The sequence below is a fragment of the Platichthys flesus genome, chromosome 17 (genome assembly GCF_949316205.1).
Source record: "Platichthys flesus chromosome 17, fPlaFle2.1, whole genome shotgun sequence".
In the NCBI taxonomy this organism is placed as follows: domain Eukaryota; kingdom Metazoa; phylum Chordata; class Actinopteri; order Pleuronectiformes; family Pleuronectidae; genus Platichthys; species Platichthys flesus.
In genome coordinates, this window is record NC_084961.1 from 20,643,430 (window position 1) to 20,661,359 (window position 17,930).

The window sequence follows — 17,930 nt, forward strand, 5'->3', positions numbered from 1 at the left end:
ACATGGATTACTTCCTGTTGACAATAGGTGGCATGAAGACTGAATGCCAGCATAAAGATGTTTTCAGGCAGGACCACTAATGTGTGCCATGATTTTTGATTGGCAGGTAGATGTTCTAAGGCTGGACTCCTAATGACAATGTGAACATTGGGGCAGTGAATTTCTTTGATATAGAAATAGAAAGTCCTTGGGCAAGATGCGGAACCCCCACAAATAGCCTTATTGTATGTAATGTAATATAGTGAAAATTCTCCAAATCACCACAGCCACTCTGTTCAACAAACTTTAGAGTAAACTGAAATTTTCTGTCAATTTAAAACAAATTTAATTAGCTGTGTGTGCCTGCGCGTGTGTGTGTGCGCGCGTGTGTCTGTGTGTATATGCGTGTATATGAAAATTATGTTAGAGCGTGTTACATTTACTAAAATGTCATAAAGGATTGGTCATCCAATGGGATTGAGAGGAATGTCTGAAAGTTCAGTATTTTTTTCTGTAGTTTCGCATGATGTTGTCTAATTATATACTAGCAAGTATGAAAAAACGAATGTGATAAACATTGTAGCTCGACTTTGTGTTCAGATGTCCACCTTGCAACAGGAACTGAAAACCATTGAGGACCACCTGAAGATGCTGCAAGAGAATCAAACAACTGCTGGAAATCAGAACTGATGAACTTGAATTGTTTATAATGTTGTCACATTGTATCATATAATTAATGTTGTTCATATAATAAACCTAATCTCACTGTCAAACTGGGGCACTGCAGTATTTCACCATATAAAGGCTTAATAAAGCTGAGGAGTTTGCAAAGTTTAATTCCGTTTAGGTTGCGATGCTGACAGCAAATTTTACACAAAATCCATCCACTGAAATTGTTTCCATCAGGACTTATCAAGTGCATATTCATGATTTCACCAATGTTAGGTTAAGATGAGAACACACAAAATGACGATGATTGTCAGTCATCCAGGTCATGCTATATCCAAATGCTAAAAAACAGGTCAACTGGACTTGGTTGAGTTTCTTGAAGACGTTTCCACTCAAATCCACGAGGCTTCTTCAGTTCTAGCTGTGCTGTACCATGTGCTTGTGAAGGAGTTGTTTAGTTTCCACAAACTACAGGTCTGTACATTCCTGACTACATTCAACTGCATATACTACATTGCTATGCTTATGTCTGTGTTTTGTCACACTAAATGAGTAACTAAGTGGGTAAGCAAGACTTCCATTCAGTCATTACTACACTGAGGCCATATATGTCTATATATACAAAGACATAGAAAAGGTGACATTGGTAAGGATGAGATTTCGGCTCAGATCGGTTCAACTCGGTCCCACAGGAATCAACAAACCGTAAGTGTAGTTGTGTGTAGGCAAATGAAAAATGCCGTCACCAGATCAGACAGACAGTGGTAGATCCAGCTATAGTATGAGAACCTGACACAAGAAAGGGCTGTGAACGAAGTGTCTGAATACACATGCCGGTGGCAGTGTACGGTCTGTATCGGAGCACATACTGTAGCCTGCTCGCAACAACAGACACTGGTGATGGATAAAAGAGCAGAGCTGTGGGGATAATGTGAACCAGAGGTCGGGGTTCAGGCAGCAGTGGAGCCGCTGTGTACACACAGATATGTGCTGTGATTGTGACACCGAGGGAAATGTAAGGGTGGCTCCACCAGCTAACGTTAGCTAGCTAGTCAGCTAGCCGGTGAGTGCTGCAGCTCGGTGCAAGCCTCGTGTCCTTCCACGATGCAAGCCGCACCATGTCGTTCACGCCGTCATGTGAGAGGTGAGTTACACCAGCTTCATATGCGACATCCATGTCTTTCTTCAGTACGACTCTTGAATGGAACACCCTTCACTTCTGTTTCTCAGTGTTAGCTAGCTAGCTAGTCAGCCAACCGTATGTTAGCAGTAGGGCTTAGCTTGCCAATAAAACGCTTCAGTCCCCGATGCTGATATATAGTTGTATAGATGACAAAACACTGGCTCTGATCATGCTGCGTTTAACACCCTGTGACATCCTGTGATTTGACTTAGCTACAGGTAGTTTCGTGTCAGCTAGCAGGGTACCTTCAAAAAAGTACGTGAAGCGTAACAGCTGGGGATCATCTCAGTGGACCAGAAACTTGCTGAGTGTAGTGTGGACATTTGCATGAGCTGAAAGTAAACAGTATTTAAGTGTTGGCCGACTAGAGGCGTCGCCTCTCAGTCCTCGTTTCCACCGCGTAGTCACGTGAAGCTGGACGGTACAGTGCCTCAGTCGGTCTGTGCCGCAGGCTCCTCGGTGAGATCCTACCAGTCAGCTCCACGTTGTCTGGCGGAGGGAGGAGGGGGTCAAGAAGAATAAGAGTTTCAGCTGGTACAGTTTCTAAGAAGAGTAACAGTTCCCTCTTCCTGTTCGCTATCAACTCCATTTGTCTGCTCGGCATTATTTACTCCAGGATTGAAGGGGAGACCAAGCACATCTGTAGGCTGATCCCAGTCCAGGTATGGTTAGTTTTATTCTTTATATCTCATTGCTTTGGAGCTCACTTCTTGTTTAGGCATAATTCTTTAGACGTTTGGTTTTCTTCTGTCCTTGACACTTGCATGCTCACTTTAAGAAGTTAGGATGTGACCATGTCCATTTTCTTTCCCTCTGAAATTATACTTTTGTACATCAGATGATCAGTTGTTGCACAACTTTATTGTGTCTGCAAGTAGTTAGTGTTTTTTTAAAGGTGGAGTTAGTACCTTGGATTTTCATTATGCCACAGTGTTCATGTTGCTGCTGTCTTGTCAAGATCATTTCTATCTAAAAACTTTTCAAAACAGATCGCTAGCATATACACTCAGTTATCAGTTTACATTCCGTTCCATGTTATTCGCCAGATGCATTTATCCAAAGTGACCTACAATTAGTTCAGTACTCACTAAAGAGCATTGCAGCTTTATAGCACAGTTCTGCAAGAAATCCCATTTCTTCTCTAAAAAATAGCGATAAAATGTCCACATTTGCTTGTCTTGGATTTGGAATACACCCATTATAAATCTATTTAAAGTTAGTTTAAGGTTTAAGCAGTAAAGATTCCACTTAATCTCCAAGCTGCATGTGACAGGGTTGGTCCTCATATGACAGTTGAGAACTTTTAGACAAATGAAGGCATAATTTCACTTCCGCTTTTATGAAACTGAAATAGTCAGTTGTACACTTGTTTTGTGAAATTTTATATACAAATGGTTCATTTTTGAATGACAAACATAATAATGGTTGCTGAATTAATTGACTTGGTGTGATCTTCCATTAACCCATTTTTAAAAAGAATAAACGTTGAGAAAGATGATGTGAAATTACCAGGGACCTTCAAAGTTGTGCATAAGGTAACTGAGTCTTAACATATCTGATCATCTAAAGTTTAGATTTGCCAAACTCTAAAGTTTAGAATCCAAACAAATCATCTAAGCTAATCTGTAAAAGCTTTGCTGTCTTGAAAAGGCTAAAATGCTGCATGCTAACATAGTGCAACACTGAAGTGTGATTATTTCCTTGGACTCTCTTGTTTAATGTTGTGCTGTTCTTGATCTGGATTGCATTTTTGCATTATGCTACTTGTACACACTCGTATTGATTTTCACATTTGTCACTCATCAAACATGTGACCTTTCTGTGTACTTCTGTAAACTGATAGAGCCAGATATCAGGGCAGTGAAGCACAGTCCAAGATCCAGTACTAATCAGAGCATCTGTTACCTGTAGCCAAGCGTCTGTCCTTAAAAGATTATTGTCAGCCTATATTTATCGGCACTAATTGGTTTAGGCTTTTCTAATTCCGAGCAGCTCCTCTAGATGAATCAGAGGGACACCCTTCACTCAGTCACTCACCTATTTCCTCACTGCATCAATATATATTTTTTTTAGTCTAAGATGTTTTTATTCTTTTTTTTTTTTTTTCTTCAATTTTGCACCTGTTACATGTCAGAAAAATTATGAAACTTGCTGTCTTGCATCTAGGAATTTTCCTGTTGTATTCTAATATGGTCTTTCTCATGATGTGGGGGTTTGCAGGAAAAAGGTTAGGAAATTGTCCAAAGCAACTGACTGATATTTGCATTCACACGTACTGCCTTTCCGGAAAGTTTCAGGAAAATGCCGGTTGAAAGCATTTTAGATAAATCTGATTTTAACATTTGTGTCTCTGAAATGCCTTTTGTGTTCTTAAATATGGTTTTGTATTTATATAGCGCTGTTCAAGTCTGGATGACCACTCAAAGCACCTTACAGTACAGTTTTACATTCACCCATTCACACACACATTCGTACAGTGCATCTATTAACAGCACTTTGTTGTTCTATGAGGGGCAATTCGGGGTTCAGCATCTTGCCCAAGTACACTTCGGCATGCAGATGGGAAAGACTGGGGATCGAACTGCCGACCTTTAGGTTGGAGGACTACTGCTCTACCCCTCAGCCACAGCCGCCCCTTCCAATTATTAGAATGATTCCACTTTGAATGTTTTCTTCGGTTTCGTTCAGTTTGACTCCCTCGCTCCTCAACAACTAGCCGAATGAGAATGTACAGGAGGTACTATTGCTCACTGAGGGATTAGTGATGAAGCCAGAGTTAGTATAAACTGTATAATCTGTAGTTGGCAGATAGCAAGTCTTTGAATATCTTGTCCAGCTATGATAAATACAGTTTGATGCTGGTTGTGATGCCCACTACAGTTTCAGTTACGGTGGATTTGATAGTTTTGAACTAACCAACAAGTTTGCCCGTGTATTTTCTAGTCTGGGACAGTAGGCTTTCAGAGTTGGGAGAAGTTATCACAATGTAGTGTTTAAGGACACTTATTGTCCGCCTCTGCACATCTAAATGTCTGACACCTTTGTTGACATTTGTTTCTCAGTAAGCCTCTCTTGGCGTCTCAGATAAAGTGTCTGTTCAGGAATGTGAACTTCCATCATGTCATGTATCTACATTTTAGATTGTGAAAATATTTAGACTGTCTGATAAAATGATGCTGATTTGATTGATTGATTTTGCCCAAACATGACTCGTACTCTATTTTATTTAAATCAAATTAAATATTATAAAGTAGCTTGCTGGACTAAAATGAGTAGTAGATGTGTGTTGTTGTCAACCTGGCCTTTATGGAAATGCCTGTTAAATGAGATTGTTGAATGAACAATATGAAACTTAACTTATGGTACAAAACGGAAATGTATTTAATTGTTGAACTGTAAACATCTAGAGACAATTTCAGTCATTGAAGCAAGTGGTAAATGTTTACAAGAAGCTGTACAAGTTCACAGAATATGCAGTGTCAGCTTGTAAGGCTTTATTATTGAAAGTGAAAATGAGCTCTATGCATTCTGCTGATCAATTGATTTCATTCCCTATTTTCAGGATAATGGCGGAAGGATAACAACCAAGGAGTCACATTCCCTCAACCCACAGCGACCCCACTTCCCCCTTTCCACTTTCGAACCTTCCCTTGCTGAACTTGTTGAGTGCTGTCTCTGCTCATTGCCTGGTCTCCTTGGAATTTCATGAAATTTGGAATTCCACTGCAGAATCATGTGAATTCAACTCAATCTGGAGAGTCCCCACTTTAACACTCCTGGACAATAGAGAGGATGATTCAAAATTTTGAAATGATTGCAATGTGACTTGAAATCGAATTCCTACCCATCTGAGATTGCTGCCTTTTGTGTGTACTTTTTTCCTCTGGTTCCATCAATTTTTCCTATTGCAGCCTTTTCATATCCCTTTTCTTGTGACATTGGGCCATGGTTCGCAAGAAAGGTTCTCTAATACTATGCGGTGCTTTCCTGTTTGTTGCCTGGAATGCTTTGCTTCTACTTTATCTTTGGGGTCGCCCTCCCATCGACCGCCCCGGAGAAGGTGGAGGAGCCGAACCAGGAGGAAAGGAGGAGTGGGGTGTGGGCAGAGGGAAAGGAGGCCAGATCAATCTAGCCGGAGAGGTGATCCGGCTGGCTGAGGAAGTCGAAATCCAACTTGAGACGCAGAAAAAGCTACTGAAGCAGATTGAAAGTCACAGGGCTGTGTGGGCTCGGCAGAAGGATGTTGGTAAGAGACAAACAGATGATACAAAAGAAGTTAAAGAAGAGGTTGTCCACCAGCCATCGAAGCCTCCACTTCCTGTCAAGGCCAGTGTAGATGACAGGACCCACACTGACATACAACTAACACAGAAGCCTGTTTATACAGTAACCCCAAACTTTAAGTTAGAACAGCACGAAGCCACTGAAATAAGGGAAGATGTTGCAGAGAATAGTAATTTGCCAACTTCTGTTGCCAGCCCACAGGTTGTCATTCCCATTTTAGTTATTGCTTGTGACAGGGTAACAGTTAAACGGAGCCTCGATAGACTGATACAGTACCGCCCTTCTCCAGAACTATATCCAATTATTGTCAGCCAGGACTGTGGCCACGCCGAGACTGCTCATGTGATTGGCTCATATGGAGATCAAGTGACGCACATAAGCCAGCCAGACCTGTCGGACATCAGAGTCCGGCCAGAACACAGGAAGTTCCAGGGCTACTACAAAATTGCCAGACATTATCGCTGGGCACTCAACCAAGTGTTCAACACCTTTTCCCAGTCTACTGTGGTTGTAGTGGAGGATGACCTGGAGGTGAGTGCTCTCAGACATTTTCCTTTCTGATGTAACCATGCATTACTTTACTCTCTGTAATACACAGACACACATTCACAGCAACACAATTCAGCTGAAGTCTCTGACCCGCTCCAGTAAATATTTTTCTTAACTGGGTGAAATCTTTGTTCATGGCTTCATGTATTCATTCCTCAGTTCAGCCAGTCCTGACTCCACTCGCCCTCTTCCTCTCTCTCTTTACTTCTAAAACGCGACGGAAGCAAAACTACAAAACAAATATCTCCCAGAGAAAAAGCGGTATCATACACGTAGAAGTCACAGACGAAGATGTCAAGAGAGTTTGTGGTGAAGCAAACAAAATCACATGATCTACACAGTAGAGTTAATAGGTCACTTCCTGCCTCTGCCTGCTGCACCTGGCTGCTCCACCTCTCACCTAAAAAACACTTATCTGTAGAGAACCACCCGCTGTGTTGTTCATGTGTTACAGAAAGACTCTGGGTAAACACATCAACAGACTTGACTGTTCAAACTAAAACTGCCCTCTAATCATACAGATCAGTATAATAGATCTCAATGAAGCAAGCTCTTGACTTAAATGCCCTGAAGTCTAAGTAACCTAGTATGTTGGTACAAATATTTTTACCCCTAGTGACTGTAATAATTATGGTTACATTGAATGAAAGAGTTAAACTAAAACGCTGTGTGTTTATGGTGTTACCATCTAATCAAGTATGTATTCTGCTTATTTTCCATGCATTCCTTTTTCCACATTTCCACATAAACTAGCTTTGACTGTTAGCTGTTTGATCTCCAACAAATCTGAAACAATGAAGGAAACTTCTGAGGGTTGAAACTAGGCTCCCATTGGTGGGTGTGAAAGGTTTTAGGTAGTTGGCCTTTCACGTTAAAAGTGTTATTACATTTGGCTTACTGTCAGATATGGGTTAATAGTGACTGGAGCTGTTACATTGAAGAGATTTCTCAAAATGTGCAGCAGCAGCTTTTTCCGCCCTGTCTGGCTGCCTGGGAACCATTATACAGCATGTATATCATATATTTAACTGCAGAAGGTTGTGTGTGGTTCAGAGCAATAACTGCTACTTGGTAGAGGGAGCTAACCTCATGTATTGATCGGCTGAGCAGCTGTTATCCCACCCGATTTAAATTTATTATTTGATTACATGTGCTACCACTGAACAGAGCAGCCAGTGAAATTGCAAAAATCCTCCTGCTGCATGACGTGGTATAAAAAACATCAGAGTGAACATATGGCTGGTTAAAAAGTGCTTGAGCAGCAGGAAATGACTTACAGGAAATTCAAAGTAATTCTGACTACAACCAAGAGCTCGAGGGAGGAACTTTGCCCCATAAAACAGCAATTATTTTGTCAGTGAGTGGGGAATAAACTGGGTTTACTAACGTAACTGTTCTGCAATGGTTTCCTTTTTTCCTTACCAACAACTCAGAGACCAACTCCCTCTGTTTGGCTAATCTCCTTTTAAACAGAAAGAAATCAAAGTTAATTTCATCCAGGGACATTGCAATTACAAAGGCAGTGTCCATTTCCCCTCTAAATGTCCTACAGTTTTCTACAATGAATCAGAATTCTTTTATTTACCAAGTATGTTGCACATACAGGAAATTGCTTTGGTGTCGTTAATTGGTGCACTGAACATAAAACAAAAATATAGAACTAAATATATACAGTAACAGAGTTAAGGCCGAATTATACTCGTGTTGCACGGACGCACGCAAGACACGCAACACGCCCCTTTCGTGCCCTCTGGCGTCTTGCGTGCGTCTGTCGATTTTTCTAACTATACGACAAAACGACGTAAGCCTCACGCAGCCCGCAAGGCTTGTGATTGGTCGGCTGACTACATCCCGTCCGGAGTCTAGTTTCCGGTTTCATAGCATATCACTGCCATGGCAGTAGCAGAGGACTATTTTGAAGATGGACCAACAAGAAGAGCGTTTAGCTGAAGAGGTTCGCAAGTACAACATTTATATAACCCGTCCTTGTCCGAGTACAAGGACACACAGATGGCCGTAAACTCCTGGAAGGAGATATCGGAGAACCTAGAGTTGAACGTGGACGAGTGTATGAAGCGGTGGAGGAAAATCAGTGACAAATTTGTCCGTCACAAGAAAAATATGAGGAGCAGCAGTGGCGCTGCAGGGGGGAAGAAAGTCCCTGCGTTTTATGTTTTCCTGTCGTGGCTGGGACCACATATAAAACACCGGGGGACGTCGTAAAATAAAGTAAATAAACACTCAACGACGAACGCCACCCCCACAAAGGAGGCGTCTCTAGGCCGTCTTCGACAAAAGACGTACTCTGCCTAGTGTTCTGGCGGTGAATTGCGTTGCAACACGCGCAAGAGTATAAACCAAAACGGGTCCGTCAATGCAGCTGCGTGGCCTTCCGCAGTCGCAGGAGCCGGTGTCGAGATTGGCTATAGTGCCAGTAATATATCAATTATAAATTATGTGAATTATGTGCAAGGGGGGGGCAGCAGAGTCAGTGTGATGCAGGGGGCTTGTTTGTGAGCCCCACTGCCATGGGGAAAAAACTGTTCAGATGGCGCGAGGTTTTAGTCCTGATGGCCCAGAACCTTTTTCCAGATGAGAGTTTCTGGAAAAGGTGGTTACCGGGATGGGATGGATCAGCAAAGATCTTGCGTCCTTTCCTACTGGTCCTGGAGTGGAACAGGTCTAGGAGAGCCGGCAGTGTCTTTCGAATCTACAGTAAAAGTCATTCAGTTCATTTGCAAGCTTCAAGTCTTCCAAAGAGTATTACCAGTCTAATAATTTTGTATACAATAATCTTATCAGTCACTGGGACATTTTTATACTTTCAGTTGCTGCTCTTTAGTTATTGTTGAAACTGAGCAGTCATCAACGATAGAGCCAACAACAATTTTTGTTCCAAGTCAAAATGTCCTCTGTGTGCAATCTGATCATTTGGAAAATATATAGAATGCAGACTTCTTTGGTACAAGAAAATATATTAATATTCAGGTGAGCAAATCTATTTAGACAGTAAAATCAATAGTTCTGATCGAGATAGATTTATAGTGAGTTAAATGGAGTGCTTGGTTACTGGCAACCCGCTTAGAAAAATGCAGGGATATATCCCAGCCCCTTCCATCGACTGTCATAAAAGTTCCCCCCATGTGAACATGTACTTACTGACAACTGCTAGAGGAAGACTTTTCTGTGACTATCTCACTAACTACTGGCTATGGTTGCTGCTTCAGTGGTGTATTTCTCTTACAGCGTAAGACTCTGGTCATGCGTAGAGAGATCACAGGCAGGGTGTTCACAGAGAGGCTGGTCAGTTAGTGACAGACAGGTATTCGGACCAATCATTTAATTCGGACCAAAAGACAGACTACTTTATTTATTGATGGCTAATGGCGCTATTGTGGTTGTCTGCCTCGCAAGTCTTTGTGTTGCTGTTCTGAATGCACTGCATGACCGATGGTAGTCGTACAACGTCACTTTCATTGACTGGAAATGTAAAGAAGTTCAAGGTGTAGAGCAGACAAAATATTTCTGTTTGGAAATACTTTGGGTTAGGGCAGCCCCCACCCAAAGATTTTTCTAATTAGCTAATCAACTTCTCATCACATGTTTATTATTTTAATTACATCCTTTTAATATTGATATATTACTAATAATTTATTGCAAATTTGAATGAAATGGTGACACTGTTGAGCCCGGTTTTTATTATAACTTAAATAAATAATAGCCAAACTATGAAAATAGTCCAATATAAACCTAAAAGTGTAATTATTTGAGGCTGTGTTGCAAGCAGAGTCAAATTATTTTAGATGTACAATTAAGATACTTGTAAGCTTCAAGAGTTGAATTTAAGAATGCCCTCCATACACAATATTTTCTTTCCCTGATTGCACTGTACTCAAGAATTAGCGTCTCACCACTGTACATCTGTCTTCTCTCTTCAGGTGGCACCGGATTTCTTTGAGTATTTCCAAGCTCTGTACCCAATTTTACGTGCAGACCCCACCCTGTGGTGTGTTTCTGCCTGGAACGATAACGGTAGAGACGCCTTGGTGGATCCATCCCAGGCTGGTCTCCTCCATAGAACAGACTTTTTTCCCGGGCTTGGCTGGATGCTGCTGAAGAACATGTGGGACGAACTCGAACCCAAATGGCCCTTGGCCTTCTGGGATGACTGGATGCGTCAACCAGAGCAGCGCAAGGACCGCTCTTGCATCCGCCCAGAAATCTCACGGACTATCACCTTTGGCCGTAAAGGCGTGAGTTTAGGTCAATTCTTTGACCAGTACCTTCGCTATATTAAGCTAAATACTCAATTTGTGCCTTTTACCAAACAGGATTTGTCTTATTTGTTAAAAGAGAAGTATGATGAAAAGTTTATCAAAGAGATTTACAGTGCACCACTGGTGAAAATTGAAGAACTGCAACAAGGGGGCAGCTTAAGAGACCCTGGACCATACAGAGTGCAGTACTCCAGCCGTGACAGTTTTAAAGTCTTTGCTCGAAATCTGGGGGTGATGGATGACTTGAAATCTGGAGTCCCCCGTACAGGTTACAGAGGCGTAGTCAGTTTCCTGTACCGAGGCCGAAGGGTGCTCCTGGCTCCACCAGAGGGATGGATGAAGTATGACGTCAGCTGGAGCTGAAAGTCTTATTCAATACAATGTGAATAAAGGTTGAAGAGGGGAGACAGCCTTAATCAGAGGAACTCTCTGAGACCAAAGAATGTCAGCTGACGCAGTAGTTCAAGAAGGGACTGAAGCATCACGGGGCTGCACATCAGTGGAGCTGCAAGATCAAGAGTTGACCCTGGCCCCATTGTCAGGGACGGTTCTAAAATAGGGTGCTCATTCAGGATCAGTAGGTCCATGGCCACACAGACCTCACACGGAGTTCAAACTTTTAGGAAGAGTCCACCCTTAAACACTGTTTCAAAAGAGCTATTGGCAATGTGCCTTGCTTTATAGGCCCACTTCGTTTTATGTATTTTATTTCTGTGAAAATTGGCCAAATGTAGAGTTAACATCACATTTTTGCTGTTTGTAGCAGCTGTCAATGAGGGGTGTTGCAGAAAATTCTTTGAATCATAAACAAGGAGAGTGTGTTTCAAAGTCAGCGATATTCTCCACACACTAGAGGAAACAACTTTGGAGAAAAAAACAATTGTGTAATATTTTTGAAAGTTGTTAAAGTTGACCCAACTATCTACGTCATGTTATTGGTTTAAGTCTTTAAAACTAATCAGAAACAGAGTGTACAAAGGAAATGAAAAACTTCTACCAGGTTTTATGTGGTAAACCAAGGCCATATCCACTGCTGAACTGAGTCACTATAGCCCTGATGGTTATCATTTAAGGAGACAGGCTTCCTCAAAGTGCAATAACTTGGATCCAGCACGAACAAGCTGCAAAATGCTGTCCATTCTGTATCACTGTCAAACTCACTGAGCAGCTCATAAAGTCTGTCGGGAAGGGTGTCTGCTCAGCAGATTCTAAGAAAACGAAGATGGGGACGAACAAGGTCAGATGGAAGCAAATATTCAGTACAATGATTTGGTCTGAACAAGAAGGGTCTTCTCTATTGAAGTCATTACAAACCCTACATTATCTTTTTCACTAACTGAGTGCTAAGAACTGCAGAAAAATTATAAAATTTGTTCTGTAATTTTGCTATAAGCACCAAAAGCACTGCGAGGACGACATCTTGAGCCATCTTTGACTGTACATGATTTGTATTGACTCTAATTGTAGAGACATTTTAAGCAAACCATGGTTTTGTTGCTTTCCAGCTACCTGTGTCATTTCCCCCTAACTTACAGATTGTTTAAAAGACCACCTACCATCAGGTGAGAGCATAAAACAATCTGTAAGTGCTCAGTGACTTGAGTTCCAGGAGTTATTAACTGGACTGTGATGTGTGATATGGTCCTGAATCAGGGCTACAGTGGCATTACTAGAGGAGACCTTTGGAGCTATTGGTAGGAAGTAATACATTGAAGTAAATTAAAATGCCAGATTGCAAGAAGAAAATCTGAATGACACTCAATAATTAAAATTGTCCTGGTAATTTTTGCTACAGGACAAGTAACATATGTTTAACATTATGGGAGCACCAAGGAAGGGTTTTTTCTCAGATTATCGGCACTGCTGTTCTCAGGCTACGTCCACATTAATATTACTTGGTTTTTAAAGATTCACTAGTGTTTAAGCCTCTAACAATGATCACCTTTCAAAACAGGCCCGGTTTTGATTAAAAAACTCCAGGCTCCTGTGTTTTAGTCTGTTGGGGCTAGAACAGGCATTTTGAAACAATGATTGCTTCTTGATTGAATCTTAAACTTGAATGGACTACCAGCAGTAATGGAAAGAATTGCTTGTGCTTACGCTGCCATTCCAAGAAAAGCTTAATTGTTGCTCTTACTATAATAAATAGTTGCTTTAAGACTAATATGCATTAGTATGGATGTTGCCTTAGATCAGTTAATGAACATGGCTGTGAAAGCAGTGCGATGACAACGTTAAATCAAAGGAGACATATGATCGTATTATATTAAAGCCTTGGTATGCTTCAAGTCAAGTTGAACAGTTGACTTGTGTTGATTTATAAATAAAGTTAAAAGTGTTACGACTATTTTCGACCCCACTCGAGGACAGGTGAGAAATACTGTGTCTATGTAGTCTTGACACAATTATTTGTACAAATGAATATGACCACATAAAATATACAGTTTCTTTTTAGAAAGTGACAATAGCTGTGTGAAGAAAGCTTTGGTAGCGGCTTCACACATCCCAGTTTCTTTCCAGTCACTGTGTAACATGGGTGTGATTGATTCTCTTCAGTTTCAGAAAGTTGCAGAAATGATCGAACACAGCTCCTTCAATCCTGCTGTGAAAGGTTTGCAGACAGCACTAGATGACACCATCAACATATTGTTTGAAGCTTACTAAGGCTTTAAGTTACATTGTTTTCATATTTGGATGAAGGTCTTCTTTTATGTTTAAGAGCAGCCCAGTTTAAATTCCATGAAATGTTTTGCGGGAGGAAATACAATATTTATACTTCAGCTGCTTTGGATTTCAGAAGGTTATGGAACCACACCTCTTTTTGAATGGATAAACTTGGTGTCTAAATATGTTGAAGGAAATATATTAATATGAAGGAAGAAACTAAAATGGGAAGGCGGTTTTAAAATGATATAACTATTAAAGACGTGAAGTTCTAACAAGTGTGCCAAGCTGCAAATAAGATTCAGACATGACTGAGTCAGACATTTGATTGATGATCGCCCTGAAGCCCTGATGTGGGGAAAGTTGTAACTACATTACATCCAATCAATGGTTTGGTCAGATTAGGTTTGTTGAAAAACCAATGATTGTTTGATTTTTAATTGTTTCTGCAACAGGAAGGCCGAGAAATGATTATCACTGTACTGTAATTAGCTTCAGGAGTTTATCAACAAGATTGATTGAGTCCCATGTCTGTATGGTGATGTATAAAACCACTGCCTGATGTGTTTATAACTTTATCACAGTCTAAATAAAATCAACTATTTTGATATTTGTCAACATGTTAAAGGAGTCACTCTTTCATTGACAGAAGTAATTAAGCTGTGAAATCGTCATGTCATATTCTTTGTCTGTTGAAAACAATAGATCATCACTGCAACCTGGTGCTGAATAAGGTGTGTTTGCTTGCATGCGTGGAAATAATGTTTATTTACCAATGTATTCTCGTCAAATTTGGCGTAATATTACTTGGTGAATGTTATCAGATGGTTAACTCCTGCAAGGCATTGGTTGGATGTGGGGGGACCACACATACATGTTGGGTTGAGTGAAAATTTATGCTAAATTCTGCCAGCCTATTATGTCTGACCACGTCACTGATGTACACTTGGATGACGTCACAGGAGCAGTATGGAGTTTTTTTTATTTATTTTTTTCTCACGTGTAAAGAATTGGTTGATATGTACTTCAATTGTATTGGATTTGGTAGACAATGAGTAAATTTTCCTTTTTGGGTAAGCTATACCTTTAACCTCTTCAAACGCAAATCTTGTAGGAGCAGGCGCTTTCCATTTTCAAAAATATCCAACAATTTAATTAGCAGCTCTATATATACCAAAATGCAACATTTGATATAAATACAAAAATAAGTTAGATTGAATCTAATCTTTTTTTGTATGTGTGTGAATTAAATCAAACTTTGTAGTTCAGGAACTGCATTACTCTTTTTATTCAAAACTCCACATTAAAACAACACTATATTACTTATACTAAGTGATTGTGCACTTTTAATGAAGAGAAAAAAGCAAAGCCTATCAATCTCTTGAGCTGAGTTCTGACCTCGTAAAGACCCGCTCACTGACCTGATATTACCCATGACACCTGGCGTCCTGAACTGGAGGAGCTGCTGCTGCAAGAATATGTCAAACTGTTTAGTATTTTTGATAATTGCAAAGTTTCCTCGCAGAATATTGGAGATTTTCTCTGTTTTGAAATCACTTCTCAGTCTTTTTAACTGAGGCACAGTTCAGCAGTATACCCCTGAACTTGGTGAACACCATTCTGGAAAATTAAGTTGGGACAGTTATACCCTTCTCACAGGAGACTACCCACTCAGGGGGATACTTTGATATACTTATTTTGATATATACGCCCTGGTCAAATTTGATGCATTGTCTGTACAGTGGTCACAACTTTGCCAAGTAGTATCGCTTTACTGCCTGTTTCCACTTAATTATGATATTATTTTAAAGTAACAGATGAGATAGAATTGTGAGCAGTGGTGGTTTTGGGCAAGGGCGAACCGGGCAGCCGCCCGGGGCGGCACGAGCACTTAAAAGTCATCTGGCCTGCGAAGCGGATTCCTATTATCTATCATATCACTTTGTGTGGAATTGGCAAATTGGCGCCGCCTGCAACTACAGCTCCCCTGCTTATATGGAGGACCATACATGACATAAGTAAAAATAAATAAATAAATAAATGTATAAATAAATACAGAAATAAATAAATAAATGAATAAATAAAAATGGAAATAAATAAATAAATACAGAAATAAATAAATAAATATGTTAATACCAAAAGAAATGTCAAAAGAAATGTCTTAAATATATTTTAACATTTATTTTTTCCCTGATACATTTCCTTTGCATTTGCAGTGTCCTTATGCTAATGAGAAAGGCGGGCCTAACCGCAGTCTCATGCAGGATTGGTCACAGGAGTGTAATGATCCAGCCCTACTACTTCTGCCTTTCAATGCTGGTGTCCAGTAGCTGTTTGCAGCGTTGAGCCAGTTCACACTTAAAATGAACTAGTTCAAGTTCAGAGGGTTAGTTAAGGTTATTTTTTATTTGGATGATTTAGGTGTCAGTAGTCCTGACTGTGAGCGTCACGTCTCGTGTTGTAATGAGCACAAGGAGCGAGCCGAGAGGAGGAGGAAACAGAAACTCCAGCTCGTTACAAACCACCTGCCGCCTCTGCTGTGATCATGAAGCCGCCGATCTCTGAGCAGATGGGTATGGCAAGCCGAATTGTCATTTATCAACTACGTTTGACTATCCGGAATTAACATTGTAGATATCAACAACTTCTTTCTGACTAGTCATAATTACATTTTGAATAGTTGGAATTTTCATTCAAGATATCTTTAATGTAATTGTGACTAGTCGAAACGACACATAAAGATATCTGTAATTCAGGTTTGACTAGGCGAAACTGAATTACAGATATCTGCAATGACGTCACAGAAAACGACATTCAACTCGTCACACATCTTAAATGACAATTGCAGATATCTGTAATTCAGTTTTGACTAGGCAGAATTAAAGTTAAAGATATCTCAAACGTCATTTGAGTGCGAATTATTGGGCATGACGTTTTAGATATCCAGAAATACGTAATTTCCGTTTGCCGCCATAATCAAAGAAGAAGTGGGAATAAGAAAGGAGCAGTCATGGCGTTGGCTGTAATCGAAAAAATCACCAGAAAATGCCATGAAATTGAACGAGCCCTCACACAGGGGATTTGTGGAGAGAGAGAACGTCGTTCGATTGAAAGCTGTGAAAGAAATCTCGGAAGAATTGAAGATTTGCTATCACCAGAGACCAACAACGAACTCAAAAGCAGTTTGGCTGAACTGAAAAATCTAGTAGGCACACATTTCCAGGCTGGGGAAGACCGAAGTTTCTCTGTCGGGCGCATTCGTTCAGGTGTGTCCGTTTATCACCTCATTCATATATTAGGCTATAATATGCATTAGTTCGCTACGTAAAATAGTTGTGGCGACATAGTGGCGATAGTGTTTCCTACGGACATGCAGGTGCACGGTTCAGACCACGTCTGATTGTTTGTGAAAATACAAAAACAAGTTGCATGGGTCAGAGCCATGGAGTTTGCTCTATCGCTCCTGCATGGGTGACCCTATAACCGAGTGGTTATGGATTTTGTACATTGGTCAATAAAAAATAAACAAACAAAAAAACGAGTGGCATAGCCTACCACATGGAGTGTGCGAAATACGGGGGGGTCTATCCCCTATCCCATGAGACCGCCTGAAAGCCTCAAAAGCAAAATTTGAGAGGGGTCTCAAATTTCGTATATATATATATATATATTATTGTCACTAATGGTAATTTCAATGTGTTTAAGCTCACCATGTCCAGTATTCAGAATTTTAAACATTTATTCACAAATATGTTCTATTTTTTGCCAAGCGGAGCCAGCCAGTCCTGTGCGCCCGTATGCAAATTAGCCATGTGCGCCAAACAGAAGACGTAATGTTGAGAAGTCACACTAAAGAAATAAAAAACAATTGCTACTGGACAATAATAACTATCAAAATGAAAAAGAGTGGAAAGTCCGCACACTTGCTCCCGTTCAGTGTTTTTAATGTTTTTTCACCGTTGTAAAAGGATGTTTTGTCAAATGTTTATTTCAGTTTGCAAAATTGCAAAATTGTTAAGTGTGTGCATGTGTTTGTCATGTAGCCTATTAGACTGATTATCTTGGCTTGCATCCATGAAATATTGTAATGTAATAGGCCTACTGCATGAGAAAATTTAGATCGATATGGCGCAACAATCGGGGGAGATGGGGACCCCCCGAATATTGATGGGTATTTCGCACACTGATCCATGTGCTTATTTCAGCAATCATTAAATGTATTGGTCTTACTGTTATGTCCACTGACTGGTCACAGCAATAAATACAGTATTTTTGCAAATCCTCAAGCCTCTCCACACCCAGGGTAGCCTATTGGCCTATTCATT

At 40.5% G+C, this 17,930-nt stretch overlaps 2 protein-coding genes across 8 annotated transcripts in view; both read left to right on the forward strand.

Moving 5' to 3' along the window:
• Positions 1–752, forward strand: part of vars2 (valyl-tRNA synthetase 2, mitochondrial) — a 32,172-nt gene extending 31,420 nt beyond the window's left edge. For all 4 annotated transcript variants that reach the window (XM_062409359.1, XM_062409363.1, XM_062409361.1 and 1 more), the window contains one exon: positions 580–752. In XM_062409359.1, the coding sequence (XP_062265343.1) occupies positions 580–669 (90 nt within the window). In that variant the 3' untranslated portion in view covers positions 670–752. The remainder of the gene's footprint in view (positions 1–579) is intronic.
• Positions 753–1,533: 781 nt separating this feature from the next.
• Positions 1,534–14,225, forward strand: mgat1b (alpha-1,3-mannosyl-glycoprotein 2-beta-N-acetylglucosaminyltransferase b). 4 transcript variants are annotated; one of them, XM_062409469.1, is made up of 4 exons: positions 1,534–1,792; positions 2,448–2,493; positions 5,394–6,646; positions 10,603–14,225. In XM_062409469.1, exons 3-4 carry the CDS (start codon positions 5,777–5,779, stop codon positions 11,302–11,304), a joined length of 1,572 nt encoding a protein of 523 aa, XP_062265453.1. In that variant the 5' UTR covers positions 1,534–1,792; positions 2,448–2,493; positions 5,394–5,776; the 3' UTR covers positions 11,305–14,225. The 4 variants fall into 4 exon arrangements, with proteins under 4 accessions (XP_062265453.1, XP_062265452.1, XP_062265451.1 ...); XM_062409470.1 differs by lacking the exon at positions 1,534–1,792 and having other exon boundaries at positions 1,829–2,493; positions 5,394–6,077; positions 6,405–6,646; XM_062409468.1 differs by lacking the exon at positions 2,448–2,493.
• The last annotated feature ends 3,705 nt before the right edge of the window (positions 14,226–17,930 follow it).